The sequence below is a fragment of the Psittacula echo genome (genome assembly GCF_963264785.1).
Source record: "Psittacula echo genome assembly, chromosome: 7".
NCBI lineage: Eukaryota > Metazoa > Chordata > Aves > Psittaciformes > Psittacidae > Psittacula > Psittacula echo.
In genome coordinates, this window is record NC_137740.1 from 55212771 (window position 1) to 55236330 (window position 23560).

Here is a 23560-nt window from a genome sequence, read left to right on the forward strand (position 1 = left end):
AAATAGTTTTCAGGGGAATTCTCTACTTGAAAGAGAATCTGCAGCCCTGAGAATGGGTTTAATTTGTTTGGAGAGATGAAGTTTTCAGTACAAGATGATGGAGCAGGCTTTCAAAAGATGGCAACAGCCATGTTTTGATGATAGGCATTATCTTCACAATTAACTTCAGAGCTCATCTCTAATTCTTTCTTTATGCTGTTTTAGCCAGCTCTGTCCTGCTGTGAAATTTGTACATTCTAATTTGGAACATCTTTCTGACAGTCTTGACTGAGATTGCTAATAATTAGCACTTTTACTCAGTTACTAATTTATTTTGACATTTTTGAATGTAGCATCTTTATTTAAAAAATAAAATAAATAAATTAAATCCATATTATGGATAAATACCTGGAAATATTTTAAAATTAAAAAAAAAATGGAACACGTTAACTTATATTTTTCATTGTATTTAAACATTAAAGTGCAAATTCATCTTTGAAGTAATAAAAAATACTACTGCTCTAATTTTAGACAACACATTTTTATAGTTCCCTGAGACTACATATAGAACACTGGATGGGAGAAGTCAATGATCCCACACCTTCAGTTTAAGGCTCACTGCTCAGCTAGCCACTACTTTCAGTGGGAGCCTACCACGAGACCCTAGCACAGGAATGCTTTCTTATGGCTTTATGGTAATGTACATTACATCTAGATATAGTAATCCCTCTGTGGTCATTGCCCTGTGAATTCACTGTAATCATAAACAATGTGTTTGCAGAAGTATGTCTAGTGACCGTAAATCTGCCAGAGCTTGTTAACAGCTTACTGCGAACACTAAAAATCGTGTGACAAAACAAGCCCTGTTCGACTGATCCTCGGTTCAGCCAAATTTAAAACTACAGGCCTGAGAACAGCCTGACAATTAACATGAGAACATAGCGTTGTTGTTTTGGTTCATGTCTTTAATCTATCAAGCCCAGTAACCTGCCTTTGGCAATGTTGCCTCAGAAGAAAACTTCTCTCTGTATAATGCATCCATCCAATTTGATATGCCATGCAAACAGGGGAAATTCCTTCCTTAGCCTCTACTGAATCTGCTGTCAGGCTTTCTTGTATGTGAAAAAGAGAGATGAAAGGATTAGATCTGCATTTGCACCTCAGTCTAATATTCTGTCATAAATATGCTGTATGCCAATTATCATATGCCAAAAAGGAAAAAGAGCACCAACCAGCCCCGCCACAGTTATTGCATGGGGCTACACCATCAAGAGCAAAGGCTTCCCATCCTAGAGCAGGCTGAGCATTTCAGCAGGTACAAATTCAAACCACACAAGTGGTTTGAATTGAAAGACTGGGAAGGTAAATATCAGTGTTATTTACAACTTTTGCAGTTTCTTTGAAGAAATAAGATTATTTCTTATACTGCTTGCTTTTCAAATAAATCCTACTGTGCGCTTTCGTACAGCCACAGTCAATAAAAAGTAAATGGAGGCGAGGATGAAAGAAATACAGCCAACACTTTCAAACTTGCATGCCTACGGGTATATTGTAAGATCACCCTCTGGTCAAAGATACCAGGGGCTTGCAGGTTCAGTGTAGTTCCAGGAGGACCTGCATGTTCTTAGTACAGCTGGAAATTGGTATCCAGGTCACCCCTTGTGCTCTCCTGTGCTTTAGTGCTGTCCCCAAATTCCTCAATCTGCATATAGTAATGTTATGTGCTGTAATCTGGATCAAGTGTCAGACAGCTGTTTTCTAGGCACCAGCTTTGAAAGGATGTGAAGAGAGTTCATCAGTAATTAGACAGTGAAGAGTTCAGTTTATTGGAGCAAGGCTCCTCCTTTTTGCACCCAGGCCTATGCTAACCACTATGCACAGATGTAAGTTGTTACAGGTCTTGCAACACTGCACTATGCAGACACAATCAGGAGAACAGCAGGGCTAAATCAAATCAAAGGTTTCAGCACCCTGAAGTTATGAACTGCAACAAGCACACTTTGCGTGTACCTGCCCTCTGCCAATCTTTATTTTGAAAACCCTTCAATGTGCAGCAAATACTGCTGGGTTCCTTCCTCATCACAATCTTGTGTATGGGAATCTCGGCAGAGCTAGTAACCTGGGCTGAATCCTCTGTCAGGCTGGCTAGGTTGGGAGTGTGTCAGGGCACAAGGTTGGGAGTGCTGGTTTGAAACTTGAAAGCTGAGGAAGGCAACCAGCTTTCCACTTTGTTGGCCATTGCTGTGTGATGGGCAATGTTGTTTGCTATCAGTATCCACAATGATATTGCCATGAGCTTGTTGGGAAGCAAGATCTGTATTTGAGATACTTCATCCCATTGTCGAGGCTTTAGAGCCCCTGCTTGCCTTTACATGCCTAAGGCTTATGATGCATCTACCCTAAATATTTTCATGGCGGATGCATCATTGATAAGGCTAATGCATGAGAACTTATCAGGAATAATTTCCTCATACTGTACAGAGTTAATCCCAGCCATGGTTACATCATCGTAAAAGGTATTGCTCAAAGTATGAAATTAGCTCATTGCACCTATTTTGCCTTTCACTGAAACACTTCTTCCTGCTTTTGTCTTGGGCTAAGACTGAGTTTTGGATCTGACATGTATCCCTGATAATTCACGCTCAAATGATTGTTGGCAATGGAGAACCACTTCAGTTGTGTCCAGCAAGGTAATTAATGTACCTAGAGGTGGGTAATAACAGGCTCTTACATCGTGCTCTGCTGGGGTGAATTAAAAACAAGTGCAATTAGTGCAATGGTGGAAAAAATGCATTCGATTAAGGTTGCCAGCAAAACTTCAACAAACCAATTGAGCTTCATTATTTAACAGCTGTGTGACACATGTCTTGTAAATAATTTCACACATGCAGAACATTATCATAGAAACTGTGGATTTCATGCTAAATTTTCCAGTCTTTGGCTCTCGGTGTGTTCTAACCTCTTCCATTTGTGTAAGAATTATGTGTGACATTTCTCAGCTATTTTCAGAAGTGCTGCAGCATACCAATCATACAAAATAGCAGTCATAGTCCATGAAACAAGTAGCAACTGCAGTCAGTAACTCAAGCATTTGGTTAACATTACTGCTATGGATTTACTGTACGTTCTCTACCTACGTATCAACAGGTATAACCTTTTTAAGGTCTTAGGGAAATGAGATGAAGCAGGATGACTTCCCACAGTAATTCATGGTGTCAGGCCAGGATAATAATGGTCGGCAAGATCCTCTGACAGAGTAAATGAGGGGTTTTATTACCAGTGGGGACACCTCAGGGCTTTCATCCAGTAATCCCTCTGGCTTGCACATTTAGCACAACTCACAGCAAGGTGCAGAAAACAACAAGAAAGAATGCTTCTCATAAATCATTTTGTTAAGTGGCCTTTAAAAGCTGGTGGTTTACTGCTGAAGGAACAGTCTGCTATTCTATAGAATTCTTAGGATTAGTCTCTCTGCTGCTGGAAGCCATGTCAGAGCTGTATGTCAAAAACTGCAGCCTCTTTGTATTTTACACCTTTTCTCCTTCCTTGGTTCTCTCCTCATTTCTTAACTCCTCTTGTGCCCAGTGTGGAGCACTTGGTGATGTTGCTTGATTTTGGGTGAGAGCAGAGAGCATCAGCCTGGAAAACAGCACAATTTTGGGATGAAAGTAGAGCAGTTCCAGCAGAGAGAGTTACCTCCAGCAGTTTGTGTTGATCTAAATCTTCATTTCTTTTTGTTTGGGCTTCATTATTTTATTATGTTTTCTCTATTTTTGTCTCTAAGGTTTATATTCTTTCTCTTTCAAACAGAGTTCCCTGGCTACGGATCCAGGCCTGGACCCCACTAACAGTACAAGTTAAACAAATACAGTTTCCTGAATACGACAGGAGGTCTAGGCTGAGTCTGATCATTGCAGAGTGACCATGCTGGTTGTTAATAGGTTTTTCCTTCTGCTCTTCGGCTTTCCTCCAGTTGTGTAGTGGCTGGCATGGGCTCAGACACCCGCTGGCAGCAGCAGGGTGGTGGGAAGGTAACAAGCTTCCTTCAAATAACATTCTCTGTGCTCATGAGGGATATTAACCAAGGGCTGGCTTCCAGCAAGTGCTGTGTCAGACACAGGAAAGCTGCTTTTTACCTCTGACTTCCCCTCCTGCATGGGGATTTGGGGATGGAGCTATAAACCACATCTCTTATTTCTTATTCGTTTGAATCACTTGAAGCAATAGCTGGGGTTTTTCTCTCTTTTTGCTCTATGACTCCTTTTATTTTTTATTATTTTTCTTTTCTTTGCTTACCTGACTGGCAATCTACCACTAAAATGCCTTCCCTTTTCTCCTTTTAATGATTCAGTGTGCTACCTCTTGCAGTCCTGCCCCTGAATACAGCTTTGAAATTTGAAGGGAGCCGTCTCCTGCAAAGATTCTAGGTCCTCCAGCAGAGGAAGTAGGCAATAAAAATCATACCTGTACTTAAAAATGCAGCCACATAAAATGGGATTATCAAAAGTCTTCAGTTTGGGAACCCGACAATATTTTTCCATTCTATTTAACTTACGTTATGTTCTAGTTGCAAACATGTCCTCTATTTTGAGGAAGGATGGTAATGTATCACAGCTAGGTTTATGAATACAGTTTGTTGTGGTTAGCAAATCAAGCAAATCTAATTAGATCTAATTCTTAACCCTATCAAACAGAGGTTTTATCTGAGGACATGCATTTTAAAAATGTTTCTTTTTAAAGGAAAGTTAACTTGACCCTGTGACATAGCTTTATGTGCACAAAACTGCTCTGTAGTTTTCAGTAAATGTGAGATTTCTTTATTCCTTCTCTATCTAATATCCGTAGTTCACAACGATAAGGTAATCTATAATGTACCAGCAGTCACTGGTGCTAAAGCTGAAGGCAAGGTAGTAATAGAGACATGACTAAATAGGTAGGTGGGTGAGTTAAACTTGGAACATGAATTATGATGGTTCTTCATGATGCAAATAAAAAGTTGTTTTAACAGTGCTTACCTGTGTACCCTGGTGGACAGATACAGCCATATTGTCCTATCTGGTTGAGACACGTTGCCCCATTCAGGCACGGATCTGACACACACTCATTCACTTCCAAGTCACAGTGCTTGCCTTGGTAGCCTGGGACGCAGTAACAGGAGTACTCATCAACCCCATCCCTGCAGACTGCTCCGTTGTGGCATGGTTCAGAAATGCATTCATCAAAATCCATTTCACAGAGTGTACCGGTGTATCCTGTGCTACAAAGGCAAGTGGGCCCAGCCAGGCCATTTTGGCAGGTGCCTCCATGCTCGCAAGGGTTTGTGTCACACATGCTGACAGCTATTTCACAGGTAGGTCCATTATACCCAGCAGGGCACTCACAGGTAAAGCTGAGGTTTCCATCAGAGCTTAAACAGGTAGCATTTTGAAGACAAGGGTTTGAGGAGCAAGGATCAGAGGTTTTATTGCAGAATTTCTCCACACTATCCACTGATGCATCTGCACAATGGCAAGTATTGTCTTTATGAGCAGGAACACATGTAGAGTTCTTTTGGCAAGAGTGTGACAGGCACCTGGAATCATTCGTCGTGCAAAGTGACTCTAGGAAGGAAACACAAAAAATCCTGAGGAATTCCTCAGCACTGGGAGTAACCAAGGACAAGAGAAGTGCAAGCCTTAACACAACTGAGCTTCAAAACAAATAGCTCCAACTGTTGGCTGTTGAGAAGAAAACAGGGCTGGTAACTGTGTGAAACATATTAGTAGACTAATAAATGTAAAATGAAAGCAATTATGAAAGTATAGGTAGTTCATTATTTCCTGTTCTTCTGTCTTCCAACAGCCATGGCCTAGAGTGTCAGGATTGCTTAACACTATATTAAGAGTAGAGTTGCAAGAATATTGGTTGTCAACAGGTACCCAACGATGTGGAATGCATTTAGGTATATTTAAGACATTGGGGTTTTTTAACTAGAGAACAGAGTTAAACCACATATTTCAGTTCAATACCACTCTGTATTCCTTTGTGGTGTAGTTTTCTGTATTAGATTTCAACAAAGCTGAGTGACTCAGATGAAGTTACAGCTCAAGTAAGTGGTTTAAACCACCATGCACCTTGATTTTGACTTCCTGATTATAAATAGTAATTGAACAGTTGTACAGTATTTCCACCACAAAGAATCTCCCAAACACCTGAGATTCAAAATAGTCTTCTGAGAGCCTTCCAGCCTCTGAGGCTGTAAGGACATGGTGAACGTAGTGTAAACACGTTCCTTACCCTCCAGGAACTGAGCTCCTGGCAGGAATTGAAGACTACTTGGAGTTATTTGGCTGCTGTAAAGACTGGCTGACTATAGCAATAGCTACTTCCCATGTCCTAATCAAGGAGAAGGGAGCTGTTACCAGCATTGTTCACAACTCACAGCTGAGAAGCACTGATAGAGTTAAAGCAGGGCAAGTAGTGAAAGATGCTCTTTCTAGTAAAAAAACCCAAGAATTTGGCATGAAACTGTATCTTGGTTTGGTTTTGGTTTTGTTTTTTTTTAACCGTGATTAATTGTCTCCATAATGAAAGAAATGGCTGTATTCAGATAAGCATAGCACACATAGGTAGGAATGTACCTGCTGTCTTGAATTTAGCGTTAGGCATACTAAGCAGTTGCAACAAGGTTCCTAATACAGAATGCATGAAGTAGGTGCATTGGTCTGGGCTGAATCCTCTGCAATCACAGCTTCCTTGCCAACACCAAGTGAGCTAGACTGAAGCTTGTGTACTTTCATGTGTGCTATAATCAGGTCACCCAGATACGGCACAGATGTAAAGAGTGCAATGGGGTTCTACTGATCACTGAATTCATCTTGTAATATCATGTTGCTTCTGTCATGATTTACCATTGTGTTGGTATGGACCAGTAATAGCAATGTTAATCACCAGTACACATCCTGCAGCACTTGGGAATTTTGTTACATATAAAATGACTCAAGGCTGTGGAGATAGTAAGACCCAAAAAGATGACTGCAAATAGGGTGTTTGCTCTAGGTCTATCTTGGTCTAAAGGTCAAGCTTTTGAGTGCTGAGAAGCTAGTGGAAGAAATCCTGGAGTTACCTCCAAATACTGTGCTAGTAAAATAAAATAATGGCAGATGAAACATCATAGACAATGCTTAATGAAGAGAAGAAAGGCAAATAGTTATTTACTGACAGAAACCTCCTAGAAGATAAGACCCACAAATACTGACCTAAAAAGCCAAGTGCATGTACAGTATTTTAATTCCTACTGATCAAATTGGAAAATCTTATCTGGAGTATAATAACAAAGAGTTGTATTCAGTAGAATTTTGGTTTTGTAACTGATTTTCACCGTATTATAAGAAATCCTCTACTGAATAGTGAACATCTGAATGCCATCAGACTTCTAATGTGACTGCAATGTGACATTACTCAAAATATGAGGGCAAAACTGTAAACAAATATTTTGCATGCTGCTAGAGAAAAAAGTTATTTATACCATGGGAGGGGAAAAAAGCAGGCGTATCTTGGCCAAGAATCTATGAAATAAAGCTGAATATTCTTCTTGGGGAAAATGCAATAATTCAGAAGGAAATACTGGTGGGCTGGAGAATGAAAATTGCATGAAATGACCTATATGAAAGTCCTGTAAACATCCTGCTTTCTTCTTTCAGTTTATACTTTCATTCTGGAGTCTTGTTTGGAAGTATGAAGGGTATGTCTTCTGCAGCAGTTACTTGAAAATGAATGGCAGGACAGCGTATGTTTGTGCAAAAAGGGTGTTGTGGATAAGCTGCGCTTCTTGAAGAAATTCAGACCTATCTACCACAAGTCTCTAATTTTTTCCAGGTTCTTGGATCTAAGATTCAGGAGGGTGGACACTATAGAGAAGGAGACAGAGCACTGAAAGAGAAATAGCTTGTAGAGACGGTTATCAATAACTGGGGCTAGACCGATGATGATGAAATCCTGGGACAGATCTCTGGTTGTCTGGGAAAGTGAGAGGCTAGGGCTGGACATCTGAGGATAACAGCCAACCACTGGGCATTGTCAGAGAATACAAACTGAGTAATGCAGATGCATTTTCATAACATGTATTTTAATGACTAATGAACTTAATCCATTTTTCCCAGAAGAGGAAGTGGAAGAAGAAAGCCTCAGAAGCGTTTACTACTTAGGAAAGACAGCTTATGTAGATATGATGGTATGATAATAAATGGGGATTTTAGAAAAGTTATCTGTGTTTCATCATTGTGCCTTCTGACTTGAGATGTACAGAAGAGCAGCAGTACCTCTGGGAATAAAAAGCATTAATCTGAACGAACATGATGCTCATGAGTAGGTACACTGAGTCAAATAATTAATACTTGTTTGAACAAATGGAATAGAGATTTATGTAGTAACATTGATAGTAACAGTGTCATAATTTAAAAAAAACTAAAGTGTTGAGGATTGCATAGGAATAGTTTCTTGATTGTTTCTTTGGAGTGTTGCATGTATAAGTAAAACCTGGAAATTTTTTTGTTCAGACTGTTTTCAGCTGTTGTCCTGATCATATATACCAGAGGTGCAGAAGAGAAATATCTAGAGAAGATATGGTTTTGGTAAAGATTAACTTTATTTAATACAAGCTGTGACAGACCTGATTAAGAAAGCAAGCTAAATGTGATTACCAGAAGGAGAACTGGAGCTTTACCTCATGTTCTTTGAAAGAAAACAGGACAAAAATAGCACCTCTGATTTAGACTGGCTTTAAAATGATCATCCACAAACCAGTCAACATTCAGTTTTGCACTGGGAAGAGATATTTCATCCTTATGCGACATCAGCTGTAGTTCCCCCAGCATACATGTCTCACTCAATGCAAAATCAGAGACACTGGCCATGGTGTGCTGACTTACTCACTCCAGCCATCCAACACATCCCCATGTATGTTCCACTGTCCTAGTTTACACAATTTTCTATATTACCCATGTATTTGGTTTCTTTAGCCTGGGTAATAAAGAGCTTTACTGCAACCTAGTAACTACAGTTAAAATGAGCAAAATTGCATTCTTTAGGAACTTTTGCATCCCACATTTTTCTTGGGGTTGCACAACTTTAAAGAGTTTTCAGTCTGTCTGCCTACTTAAACTTCATCGAATGTTTGAAGAAACATTGCTAATCTGAAGACATTAACTACGATTAAGTTACGTTACCTAACTATTGTAGTGTGTAAACTACAAGAAGTGAGGTCAATCATTCAAGTCCTTCTTAAATAGCATCACTTTGACACCAGAAGCAATTTAGTTAATTATTACTGCCTTTCAGGAGATAATTTTCATGTAACAGTTCAATTTCTTGTAATGACTGTGAAAGAAACTGAAGCATTTGCCAGTGTGCAGTTTTGATACCAACATACTAGCTTTGAGCATGGGTTAAAAAGCTTCCTAGCTCTCTGAGGCAGTCATAGTGGATGGAAAACAAGGGAAGAGGCAAGAAAACTCTGAAATCACAGCCTGTAGTGAAGACAACCAATTTGTTTCCAAGGTGACACCACAATGCAAAAAACATGAAACAGAATACCTTTCCTGGATTTTTTTTCTTTAATTAGTTGGGGTTTTTTTTAATTTCAATTCCTCTAGCTTTTAGGAAACAAATTTCTTAAGTAGCAAATATGAACAGATAGTTCAATAAGCTCAGTACTCCTTAGAGGATGCTTTTGTCTGATCTGTGCTACAAGTTTACAGCAAAGCAATAAAGTTTTTGGCATTTTTATCTTCATTCTAATGTGCAGTGCCATGTTTTTTATTATTTGTATAGTTCTTGAGTTCTGAAGGACTTAGCAGAGATACAATCACTGCTGAGTTTTAGCTTACTTGTGATTTAAAGGCTAGGTCCAAGATCTTTTGTTAGAGGTGCTATAGAGTAGTTTTGCCCCAGCAGCAAAACTGCACCTCACAAAGGTGATCACCAAACAGTATGCAATTATTATACTGTGGTTATCAAATGGTATGCAGTTTACCAGGACATTCCCATGATTCTTTTTTGATGATCCTTAGATCCTAGTGCTAGTTAGAGCACCATTTTCTACCTACTTGAGACAAGTTACTTATGCTACCTCCCTTCCTGCCCCGAGGGAACTCAGTTTTGCTGCTGCTCTGGACTAATGTGAAGAGATAGATTTTGGGAACCTCCTGAGCTATTGACAGCTATAAGGAAGACGATCATAGCATGTGGAAGCTGAACTCCCCCCATGCTCTGTAATGTGGTGTGGCAGGGTATGATGATGTCTGATGCAAAGGCTGGCTTAGTTTGAGCTGATGGCTGAAGAATATTCCCTAATTCATTTGCAGAAAGAGCTCAAAGAAAACATTTCAGTGATTGGGGGAGCTTGATTTTTGGTAAGGTTCAGAGAGAGAACCTGAAAAGGCCTCATGCTCTACCTCAGATATGCAGAGAAGTTGTTTTCATTCTCAAACAATTAAGGTCACTTCAGCAGTGACTTTTTCTGACAGAGAGCCTTAAAACTTGTGCGTAATGTTAGAAAAATAGAGACAAAATGCTGATCACTTTGGATTTACACTGATTGACACTTGAGGTATTTATCAGTCTCTTTATAAACGTTGGTACGTTAACATAATTATAAGAAGAATCAGTGCCAAGCATTTTACCTCATGGTTAAATCTCTTTGATGCAGATGAGATGTTTGGCAGTAAAATTCTTTACGGTAAAGCTTGACATCTAGTGGCAAATCATCAGTACTACCAGAACCATGTCAATACCCCCATCTTTTAGAACTGGCACAAAATATTAAGTATAAGAAATGCTGAGGAAAAGACAGTAATTTTTTCCTCTTGCATAAGCTTATTTAAATTCATTAAAGTGATCTTGTTAGTGTATGAATAATTGTACTTATATAGCTAATCAGCACTAAAAATTCATTATTTTGACAGTAAAGACTTCTTAGTGATCAGAAAGCACCATAATAATACAAAGCAATTTTTAGAATGTTGGAAATGCACGATGATAATTGTAAGAAAGCAAAATTAAATTAATGGAAAAATTAACATGAACAGGGCAGGATTTTTGAAAGCGCCAAAGCAGATCTTTGAAAGGGCACAGATTTTCTAACTCCTGACAAAGAAACTAATGTTTCTAGTAAAGCAGATAATTTTGAAGAGCTCATCTGTATATCTTTGCTGACAATTTGGAGGGTTTTTTTGTTCCTAGATCTCGTTTGACATGACTTTTCCTACAAGTTGGTGAAATATTATAATCATCAGCAAAATCTGAAATCAAATTTCAGTCACTGCTAATCACGTTATGAACTAGAGTTCTCCAGACTGTGGTCATGCCTGAACTTTACTAATCATCTCATCGTGCCTGGAGGCTGCTTGTAATTTGCAATGCTGTTCTTCAAATGTGCCTTCTTCCCCTGAAGGAGAACCCTTAAGCTTCACAGAAGCTCTCAACACTAACAGCTTCAGGGTCTTTTACATACACTGCAGAGTTTTCCGACCTTCTTAACAGTTCCAGTCTATTTTCAAGGGGGGAAAAATCTATCAGAAGATGGAGAACTTCATACTCATATAGTCATCAGCATTGATGAATTTACTGTGCTTTGAGGAGCACATTTTTCTTTTACTTATGTTTTCTTCAAACAAAGAGTTATTACTTCACATGTTTGAATTAAAACTAGGAAGCTGCACCAGCTAATGCAGATACAACAGTTCACAGCAAAACCTGACATTTTATTAACTCATACATTTTGGAAAGAAATGGATAGCAAAAGCCCAATATGTTGATTTAAGAGTTGAGAAACAAAACTTAAAAAATACTTCAAAGGAAAAAATGAACAAATTGCAATAAAAAAAAATTTAAATGTGTGTGTTTGTGTGTTGGGATTTTTGTTTGGTTTGTTGTTATTTTGGGGTTTTTTTTAAACAACCCAGAAAATGTGTGTTGGGTAGCGGGATTTTGTTGGTTTTAATTTGCTAAAATAGCTTTCATAATTGGCATCTTGGTTGTGGTCAGTCTGTAAAGAGATAAAATTTCATTGGGATAAATGAAGCAACCATTGCCTCTCTTAATGCTATTACTTCAATCTGTTTTCTGGTGAATCAAAACCATTATACAGCTTTTGTTCACAACTGAAGGCTTACCTTATGATCAAACAAGCTCACTTATAAGCTCATGGGATAACATGACGGTAGCAAGGGTTTAGATAGCCCAGTGCCTGGAGTTAGTAATGAGAAACTTCAATGCTTGTATTCATTTCTTGCTTAAAACTGGCCCCTGGGATTTTAGAACAAGTGTGCGAGTCTGTATCACTGAAATATCAAGCTCTGTGACTTTAGTGAGATCTTGAAATAATTAGCATTTAACTGGAAATATTAAAATATTTCCCAAGGTATTTAGGGTTGCATTGAAGAGTGCTTGGCTTTGGTATAACTAAACATATCCCCATTTATCTGTAGTTCACCATGACATAGAAAATACGGTTCATCACTATGACAATAATTTCCTTGCAAAGGCAGCCTTAGAAAGTTGTGGGTGTGTGTATACATTGAATCTTGATGTATCTTGAAGAACTAGGGAAGAGATGAGCACAGCTGCATAATTGACAGTGACAGAGACTGGAATCAGACACCTTCACCATGACTGGAAGGCAGAGAGATGCCATTCATGGATCAGCATTTGGCATATGGGGAAGAAAAGGACATGCAACCACGCCTTCTGGACAAAACAGCCAGGTGAGGGGCTATCTTAGCCCTCAAAATAGCTTTTCCATTGAGATTCTCTGTGAATAGATCATTTCAGGTTTTTCATGCTGTTCTGATTTCTAGACCAAAGCTGCAAACTTCCTGAACATTGTGCTCAAGTTATTTCACCCCTCCCCTTCCCACCTTCCAGTACATTTGTATACTGTTTTAATTATTTAATGTAATGAGCAGCTTGTAGTTACTGTGGTTCCATTTCTCTTTTGTAAGCTTTACCAAGGAGGAAAGCATCTGCCCCAGGACCTGACCTGCTCTATCCACCACAGCCAGAATTACTACTCAGTCTGCTCAATGAAAAAGCACACCTTGGGATGGTATGAACAAACTTCCGCCAAACAAGCAAGCACTTGTCATAGTGTCCACAAATACTGTGGTCATAAATGGTTAATCCTGAATCTTTAACTTCAATTGTGTGCCAAAACATCCTAATATGTTGTTATAGAAACCACTTCCAGGCTTTAAATCTTGAATCATGATTATTACCATAGTAACCACCACTGCACACAGGCAGGAAAGAAAAAAGGCGGTTATACAAATATTCATTTCTATCAAAAAGCTGATCTTGTTTTCAAGTACATTTGAATCAGCAAAACCAAGGAAAGTAAATTAACAACTCATTTGGTGAAGCAGAACTATTGTATATTAGTGTAAGAATGACAACTGGATAGCATTAAAATTTCAAATGTTGTTTAGAAAACACTTAAAACTACCTGTGATTCAAATTACAGAACTGGTTATTAAATCAATGTCTCCATTTCACTGATCCCCAAATATTTCTGTAAGCTGACAGCAATTTGGTGCTGTTCCCTGAGAATGAACACCATTACTGCTGGCAGTCATCTTCCTTTCCTGTCATTTTACCTTTGTGCTGTCCCAGGCTTCCTTACCCTATAAGCACCTCAGTGGCAGCAGTCATCCTGACAGTTGTGCTGACTGATTGTACTAAACACAACAACAATTTGACAGGCTTCCCTACAAAGCAGCCATGCACTGACTGTTTTATCACATGGTGATGAGGTGTGGTAGTTGAAGGCACTCACTTGGTGTGAGCACATGAGCACACTTTTGGCTGCTTTCTGGCTCTTGCAAAAGTGCAGGACAAATAACACAAACATATCAAAAATAGGGTAAATGCTTTCTTCTAAAAGTAAATATTTTTTTTTTTGCTCTCACTTCATGTTACATCATATTGTGGTGTCAGTGTTGGGAACAAGAGACGAACCAGGCCTAAAAGCTCAACAGGGCTCCTATAGATTGAATTTGGAGATTTTTGGTTTAAATCGGACATCAAGGCACAGGGCTATCAGCAATGAAAACAGACTGGTTTTTAATGTGAATAAAAGAGTTTATCCAGTGTTTCTTTACATTTAGCACTACAGAGCTGCAGTTTAAGTTGATAGTGCATAGTGATCATCGTGCTTTTACTACGCAGATATTTTTGTTTGTGCAGGACAGTGGCTGATCTAGCTCAGAAGGTAGCTGATATCCATTACAGAAAATGGTGCAGACACTGATGCAGAAACTGAAGTGAGTTCTGCTGTGCAATCTCCACTACTATATACATTCTATCTCAACTTAACTTTCCTCTTTTATAGTTTCATGATATGTCTCCATGTTCTTATTTTCTAAGTCTGAAGAAGAGTAAAGACTTGAGTGTTAAAAAGGTGTTTCTTCTCCCTTTAGAGGCAATGAATTTTCTTTTTAAGTTGAATTCACACAGCAGAATTTATTCTTAATACTACAAAACAGGATTCCTCTGCACAGGGACATGGAGATAAATGGACAGGTGAGCAACAACCATGATGCATGGTGGGGGGAACCTGGGGGCCAGCTTCAAATTTGCCATTCTATCAGCTTTTCAGAGGCAAATAACATGTAGAATGTATTATGCTCAAAATCCGAAACAGTCTTATTTAAGTGGTGAACTTGATTGCTTATAGGAAAGATTTGGTGATTCTTCAGGTTAAATGTTAGTCCTCACGATTCAATCATGCCTTTTCTGCCTGTGCTGCTCTTAGGGCTTCATTAAAACTGGGGACATTCTCAGCATACAACTTGGGATACAGAGCAAAGTGTGTAAAGATCTCTTCTGTGATATGAAACGTTTCACAGGTATAAAGAGGGAAATCAAGAGAAAAAAAACTGGTGGTTTAGTTAGAAGTGTGAATTACGGTTTATACTTTAAAACGTTATCCTGTATTGCTTGTCATTAGTGAGGTTTCTCAGCATGCCTAGATGGGCTTCCTGGGATGAGTGGATTTGTACTGCTTTTGTGAAAGGTGTGGCTCCTGCCTCGCTCTTCAGAGGAACAAACATGGCAGCATCAAGCCTTTTAAAATGAATAGAAGCACAATCTGCTGTTTCCAAACTTGATATCAGAACCCAGTGAGGAGTGCAAGTAGTGCTGGGGAAGTGGAAAAATGAAAGCAATGCTTGGAGTTGGAAAGATACCACCTGTATTCACAGCTACACTAATGAAAAAGGCTAAAATGTACACCTTGGAAGCAAACACTTGTCAAAATAATGAGGGACATGGTGCCAGAGCTGAAAGGGGTTGCAGAAAGACTAATGCATGGTCTCACTTCTTTGCACCAATGGGGGCATTTTTAGGAACACAGAGGCAGTAACACAGCATAAAATTGTCAGTTTGTGAGTTTGGGTGAAATCCAGTTGCTCCTGGTTTTGTTTGAATTCTAAAGAGTGGAAAGTAGGGAGCAAAGAAGCTATTGCCTCTCAAAGAAGCCAAATCTCACCTTGAGAGCCACAAGGTCTCAGCTCCTCTGGGGTCTGGAAAGAGTTTATCGTATTTTGCCTTTGTGTGAGACAAAGGCTCCGAGCTCACACTGAGCTCTTGGCTCCCACTGAATTCAGCAAGGAGCTGGGGGCTTCGCAGAGCTGGGAGCCGCTCCCCCTCACTGCAGACCAGCTACCACTGACTTGCAGTGCTGAGATCTGATTTAGGACAGAACATGCAAGCAGCCATGCAGCTACTGTGCTTGATTACGGACATGGGAAAGAAAAAGCAGTCAGAAATGCTACCTACTACTGCTAAATCTTTGATCTACTGAGCTTGGTTTAGCGGGGCTAAAAATTGAGTTAAAAATGGACTTTGGGTCGAAGTTCTGCGTCCATGTGCTGTTTGCTTTTGAAAGCTGGAGGAAAGTGTTTCTTTCCTCAACTTCATTACCTCTCATCTTAATATGAAAAGAGTATACAGCAGTGTTTCTGATATACAGTAGCACATAAAGGTGCTGTGATTTTAAAACATAGCCCCAAATGTCTTAAATGCTGACTGAGGTGTGATTTCTTTCTGTGAGTCAAAACCGGATAGGCTTAAAGCCCTGGTTGTTAGGAATTTGTCATACCAGCCTTTAACATGGGGCAAGAATTTCTCTTCGGTGAGAGATTTTTTCAGCCCCACTTTGCAAGTCACAGACTCCAGAAAATTAGGTTTTTCTCCTATGTAAGTCATGCTTACATCTTGGCTTCAAGAAAATATGTGTATGCTTGCTGGCCAAATCTACTACACTAGCAAATGATAGGGAAAATCTTATTATCAGGTGTATCACACAGACATATGTTCAGAACCAGGTTTTGATGATTCACAATTTAACATAGTCTTGACAAGAATTTGCTTTTATGGCATTTTGATAACCAGAAGATCCCATTAAGGCACATCATATCAGATGCATCGTATCTGTTCTGCACAGTCAAATCTCTAGCAATAAAATGTACATTCAGAAAATGGTGGGGTTTAACATGCTAGAACAGGGTCAAAAAACATGAGGAAACATGTAAAGGTTTTTATAGATCTATTCCTTTTCCCAGCTGGCGCACTACACTCTACTTTGAACTGTAGGGAAAAGAATGTTCTACAGTTTCTAGGTGCAAAGCTGTGTACTGATGTGTGCAAATGTTGAGATTGCCTCTAGAAGATTCTCAGTAACACAGCTGAGAACTAAATGTTGCTGAAGCCAACAAAATGCAGCAGAATGGCAAGATCAGCTCCAGCTTTAGACTAGCCTCACACTGATACCCATAGCCACCTGAGTCATGCTGTCCCTCCAGGCTTGTTGAATGTATAGTCCTTTCCTCACACACAAATTACTTATATACTATGTAACAGTACTCTCATATTAAAATCATGATTGCTACTCCTTTCTCTCCAGACTTTCAAAAAGTAATCAGCCCTGTGGCAGATCAGCGTTTTGTTGCTGGAAATAGAGTACACTGTGATTTAAATGCCACAGGAACCACATCACAGTGTGGCTATGATGCACAGTTAGTACAGAGAAAGCAAGGTCATTCTTTTCCAGCATGAACTTTGTATATAGAGTTCACATTTCATCTCTTTCTGCTATTTACTAAATTCTTTTCAATAGAAATCACCTACAATTAGCTCTGCATAAGCTAATTACCAATTGGGATTTAGAGACCACTTGGGAAAAAGTCACAGCAGCTCCTGTATCATGGGACAGGCTAGAGTCCTAACAGGGATAACTGGCGCAATCAGAGTTTGCATCTGCTCTCCTGTGGAGCTCCTGTGCTGAGAGCAGTTATCAGCAAGGCCAAAGTCATAACACTGAGATTGATGAAGAATAATGATGTGATCATGATCTGCACAAGTTGCCCTCATTGACCTCATACAGATAAAAATCAATCACAGGCCCAATAGAAGGATGCTACCATATGAATTCCTGTAGAGGGCTAGTCTTTTGAATGCTAGTTTCATGGTCATGGCTCTGCCACAATGTGGTTGCATTCCTGACCTGCAAACAGACTATACTGTAGCATCCTAAAAAATCTACTGACTTGTAACAGAGGAAGAATGACTTTGTTCTGTGATTTTACAACATTTTATTTCCAGAGTAAGATTAGAAGCAGATCCTAATAAGACTCTAACCTACATGACATGAAATTACAAGTCTCAGTCCACAGACCACCATGGTTTCCTCTCCCCTGATTTCAAGAACCGTTTACTGATTAATAGCAAAACTCTATGTTCACTCTCAACACACTATATAATGCACAGAGAGATGTTATTCTACTAACTCCACCTTTCCCTAAGAGCCTTCCTTGGGGAACATGCTAAGTAATAAGCCTCTCATATCAGAGGAATATCAGCAAAAGACAAATTGTTTCTATAAGCCTAATGTGGTGGTGTGTTTTATAACAAAAACACCTGTCACTAGGGCATAAAATATCTGCTGTAAATGAAGAGGTATCCAGCAAGCCTTCATCAAAATTAGATCAGTAAGATTTGTGTCAGTAAAAGGATACAAAATTTAAAACCATGAATAAATAAACACTCTCCAGTAGCAATCAGTATCGTGGTGACATTGCTCAGAGTTTTTTAAAATTATTTTATATATTTCCCTGTTATTATTCTCCTTTATTTCCTCTGTTTATTTAGTTTGTGTAAGTGGTCGATCTGAACTCGTCTCTCCTTCCTTTCCTAGTTCTCACTTTTCCGCCTTAGATTTCTTCCATGCATTCTTCTTTTCTTCCTCTGAGGCCTGATCTAAAGCAGACTTTGATTTACCAGGCAGCAATGGGAAGTTACAGCAACTTTGTGTGGCTGGCAAATAAGCCTGCAGCTCCTATAGACCCAGAACACAAGGTCACTCATGACACCAGCTCGAGGAGGTAACACAGATGCCACTGGAGCTGTGTTGAAGTGCTCATGCTCCACAAAATGATCCAGAGGACAATAAAGATTCTCTGGCCTCATATTGCCCTGGATATAAGCTTTAGTCATCCCTGTTGTAGGGACAGTGGAGTTTTGTGTCACACAAATCTGCTCTTAAGACACAGGAATTGCTTAGGATGGTGGTGGTGTAGTGGCTGGGGAGTAGAAGATAAGATGATATGACTAGCAAGCAGAAGGAGAGAACTGAAGCCTCCACAGCTTGACATTGAGAAGCTTTCTCTATCTGAAGAAATTTTGGTGCCGTCCATTGATGAAAAAGCAGAAAGAATACTTTATCCAAGCGAAAGGGTCCTTCCTCACAGCTGGATACTAGTCCATACTTACCAGTACAGAGTACATTATAGGGCAGCATCCTGACCCTGCTTTGTATTAAATTATGCTATGTAAAGAAATGAGATCTGTGTAACAGTAAAGGTCTAGCCAAGAAAAAATCAAGATTTCATGGCAATAATGAATACGTGATAAATATTTAGTGACTATCTTGCTGGGAGCATTTTTTGCAGAGAGCTCTATGACAGGACTTGTTTTTTGATCCCAAAGGGCATCATGCAACCTACTGTGCTGAGAGACTGAAGAACAGATTGGGAAGTAATTCTCGGTACTTAATACCTGGGGATTCTCAAAAGCAATTTTCTCTTAAGATCACATTCCCTTTGATCATTGGGATTATTAATTATAGATAGACTTGAACAGAACAAGGCACTGTAACTGTATTCTCATTTAAAAGGCACAAAATATCTTACTTAATTAGAGATTCAGCCGTGGTGTCCTTTCAAGACACTTTGGTATTGATTTCACTGTAGTAGCTTACTGTAACAAATATTATTCCATTAATAATCAAGGGAGCTTGTAGGCATAGCAGTGTAGGAAGGACACATCAAAATGTTTGTCATTCAGCTTGCCAGGGCAGTTGGAGTATTGCCATCCAGTATAGCATTTAAAGCATGGATTACTGTCTGTAGTTTAAAAGTGCCTGCATTTATGTGGAGCCCACTCCTTTGTGCCATTTTTCTTTATTGGATCCAGCCTATGCTTCAAGTGACCTCAGGCAGATGCTTTAAAGGTTTAATTTTCTCTCTGGATGAATTGAAGCATATTTTTTCCATCAATAATTATTTAGGCTAATTTGGTTCTGTTCTGTTTGTGTCTTACCTGTTCGTGTTATCACGATTGAACGTATGAAATTCAGCACAAAATTAACCAGAATATATACGTGCATGCTCAGCTCACTCTTAGCATCATGTGCTCATTATTAAATGTATTGATTCATTCTTGAAGAATGGTTTATTTTTGCACATTCTGATGTGAAAAGAAGATTTTACTGACATTTTGTTCACTCTGCAATCCTAAATATACATGCTAGAGACATGTGGGAATTACTGTATTTTCCATGTATTGCATTCACGGATTACACCTGAGAAAGCAGAAAGCTTAGCTCCCCAGCAATATTGGTCTGATTCCTGTTGGGGTGGATATGCAGAGCCAGGTGCAAGTCTAGCAGCAGATTACAAATTAGCACCTCAGGCCAGTTGCCTCTCCTTGGCTGGTTAGGGAGCTAATGGGAAGGGGCAAAGAGGGAATGGGCTAAGGTTTCTTATAGCCCTGAAGCCCAAGCCTGTGTAACACCATTTGGGTTTCTGTTGCCAGGCTAGCTCTGAAGTTTGGGAGATTCTGATTAAGAGCCTATGCTCTGTGAGGAGAGAGGTTTAGTGCTGGTCATCAGCCCTGCTGTCTGTAGGCTCTCTGAGAAAGGACTGAGCTCTGCAGGAAAGGAAGTAAGCTTCAGACTCTTTCCTCTATAATTAAACTGGGGAGAAGAAAGCAAGCTGCAGTAATGGAACAGGAGAGGGACAACTATGCTGGAGAACTAGTGGTTGTCTGATCTGCTGGGAACACTACACGTCACTTACAGAGCAATGTAGTATGCCCTGCTGATGAGCTCCATTCTGCTTTCAAATGGATGTGCTTTCATTATGCTTTCCAGGTAAGATATGGATTGTGTGCATGAAAGCATAATATGAAGTAGTTTTTAAAAGTAATTTTTGTATCACCTAGGTACTCTTGTCCGTACCAAGAATTTGGATTAGTATCAAAGCTATATATGCAGAAGTTTATTTTATGAGGAAAAAACCCCAGAACATCAAACAAAACCAAACAAATTAAAAAACCCCCAACAAAAAATTCACACACACCCCTCCATGGCTCCTCGTGATGGGAACTCATACTCAAAACAGTTGTAATTATGTCAAATTGTTGAATCACAAAGCTTAATTCGTCAAGTACACGCATGGTCTTTAAGCACTTCATTGTATCCCTACTACCCTAAAATAGTTTAGAATTTGCTTGGAAGTTTCATTCAACCATGGAACACTTCAAAGTTACTAAGCTTACCCCACGTATGCTGGGGGTTTTTTGCCTATTACCACAATGCTTGGCATTTGATAGATTGATTGAGAAGGAGTGATGCTTGCTTTCTAGGCTACTCTTGTCTAAGTTGTGAACCAACAAACTGATACTCTGCTTTTATTATTAGCTCCAGCTAACCTGTTGCAATATTCTTCTTTCTCTGATACCTCTCTGTCCTGGCTAGCCCCCAGAGGGGTCACAGTTTGAATGGCATGCTTAACAAAAAGTGTCTCTGGAGTCAGCATTTCACAGTAATCCAGCATGCTCTGCTCCCAGAGAAGTCAGCTCAAGTAGCTTTCATAAAGAACCTGAACTCATGGAAGTAAGAGGGATTGTCGTTTAAGAACATCTGAATTTTAGCTACAGAAGTCATAGCTGCCAACTGATTTCTTTGAGATGGCTTTTGCCAGCCTTGGCTAAAGGCTTTTATAAAGCAGTTTTTATTAAAAACTCACTAGGTACGTAGTTTTGAAAGAGCAGAATCTTGTTTTCACTAGTCTGTAATTCTTCACAGTTCCTTGAGAAGTTTCATAACACTTTTCTTTTCTGTATTGTCATGGCTGTTTGCTGCAGTGATTGAGTTTTCTTAACTGCCAGAACAATGTCAAGACAATGTGAAGACAGTGTCAAGGCAAATATAGAAGGGTGACAGTGTGAAGGAGGGAAAGAGAAAAGAGCCCTCAGTACTTGGAGTGCTCTATAGAGAAAATATTTCTATGATAACAGCATTGTCACCATGTGCAGAGCGATACATTTATTTAATTTAATTAAAGTTGCTACACTATGGACACGTCTGGATGAAACTTGGAGTCAAAGAAGGACTTAACACAATTTACAAGGATGCTTTTCCTCCCTAACTCTTGCCCTGTAGTGTCTTCTAGACCATGTTCCAGTCCCTAATAGTCTATCAATACGTCACCATTGGGATTTAAACTTCAGACGTATTAACTTGTAACAAGCACACTTCTGAGAAAAATGAAGAACAGGAACAAAAAATATATTTTTCTCTTTCTAAACAGCATGGAAAGATATTCTATTGCCCACCTAGAGGAAGGGCTTTTCCAGCTGACATAATTCCAAGATACTTTCTTGAGTGTCTGAGCCACAACCTCTGCTTGTGGCACACTATGATTGTTGCAGCAGTCTAGAGCACGATCTAATTGTGCTCCGAGTTCAGCACTGCAAGGTGCCAAGTAGCCTGCTCCCAAGACAGTGCAGATTTAAGGCACATACTTAATTCAGCCCCACAGGGGTTTGTTTGGTTTTGGGGATTTCTTTTTCTGAAATATCCTTTGAAAACAGATACATTCTCACAAGGGCAAATACAGGACAGAGGTACAACTCTTATGGGATTCAGTTCTGGCACCAAAGCTCTGTACAGCAATACTTCTGCTCTCCTGAAGGCATTTTCAGTGTAAGGTGCTACACACCTTTAAGAGCAGCTGTTAGGATTTAAAATTAAGCACTGGTTTTGCAGTGGGTCTGTGATTTGCTATTTTTATGTGTGTTCTGTGCCTTCCTCCTCAGCCTTACAGGTGGGGAGAACGAAAGTTTCTTACTATTTCTGTCCTGTTTCTGCACATCAGGATAATCAGGTATAAGAGGGTTTACATGGACAGTAGTCAATATCATCTTAATTCTGGAAAAACAAAAACCCCACTGATAGTGACTTCTAAATGACTTTATAAATACCGCTGAAGAGGTTTAAGGAAAATGAAGTCCTGAGTAGTTTCCAGGGAATAATGTACTCTGAACTCCTCAAAATACTTCAAGGAGAGTATTTTCAGATCTAACAATTAGGTGTTAACTATTCTATTTTATATATTAGTGCTAACTATTCTATTCTATGTCTCTATATTCCATTTACATATTTATTATAATTTATTCTATTTTAAGTAGGTTGAATACTTAACAGGTTTTATTACTTGTTGCCTATGAAATAACTGAGAATAACCATAGAAATGCTTGCTGTTCTATCATTCTCCCATCCCTGGTTTATGTCTATTTGCAATTCATAACAGCACGGGTGACTTTTAGATGAACTGCAAATTTTATCCACAGCTGCAGCAGCAATGCTCCAAGTAAGCCATTTAAACTGATTGTAGTCTAAGTTACACGCTGCTGAAGGCTGCCCAGTTACGTTTTGTTAAGCTGAAAATTGTCTGCCATTTTGAATTGAGCATCAGCTGGAGAAGAGTGTGTTTCTTGCCTGGGGGCCAAATGCCTCCTTCCATTAGTGTTCACACCTCAGCCATCGTGTGCCTCTAGTAATCACTGAATCTCACCAATCCTCACAAAGGATAGGTTATAAGATGGCAAGTTAGTGACTGCAAAGAGTGTATTGATCCCTTGGCAAAAGGAGGCTAAGAATTATCAAATAAAATAAGTGATATACAAAAGAAATCCTTACAGTTAGCAATGAAATTTGCTGAAATTTGTTGTAAGAATGAATAAACAATTGTTTTATTAAAAAAAAAAAAAAAGGACAAATATTTGCCATATTTTGCCATATTTACAGATCTCTCAGGCTCAACAAAAATCTTGAAAAGTGTGTGTATCCCCTCCCCTCAATATATCTATATTTATATGTGTGTATAACATATGAAGTGAGAAAAGCAAGATCTAAATTTAGTGGTTTGAAGATGGAGATCATTTGGATTGTACTCACAGTTCTCTCATTACAAACAAGGCATTC

General features: G+C 39.2%; 1 protein-coding gene across 1 annotated transcript in view; it reads right to left on the reverse strand.

The window, feature by feature from the left end:
- Window positions 1-23560, reverse strand: part of CRB1 (crumbs cell polarity complex component 1) — a gene marked incomplete at both ends in the record, with an annotated part of 101256 nt that overhangs the window by 64316 nt on the left and 13380 nt on the right. Inside the window, one exon of the mRNA XM_080623716.1 lies at window positions 4995-5579. Within this exon, the coding sequence (XP_080479842.1) occupies window positions 4995-5579 (585 nt within the window). The remainder of the gene's footprint in view (window positions 1-4994; window positions 5580-23560) is intronic.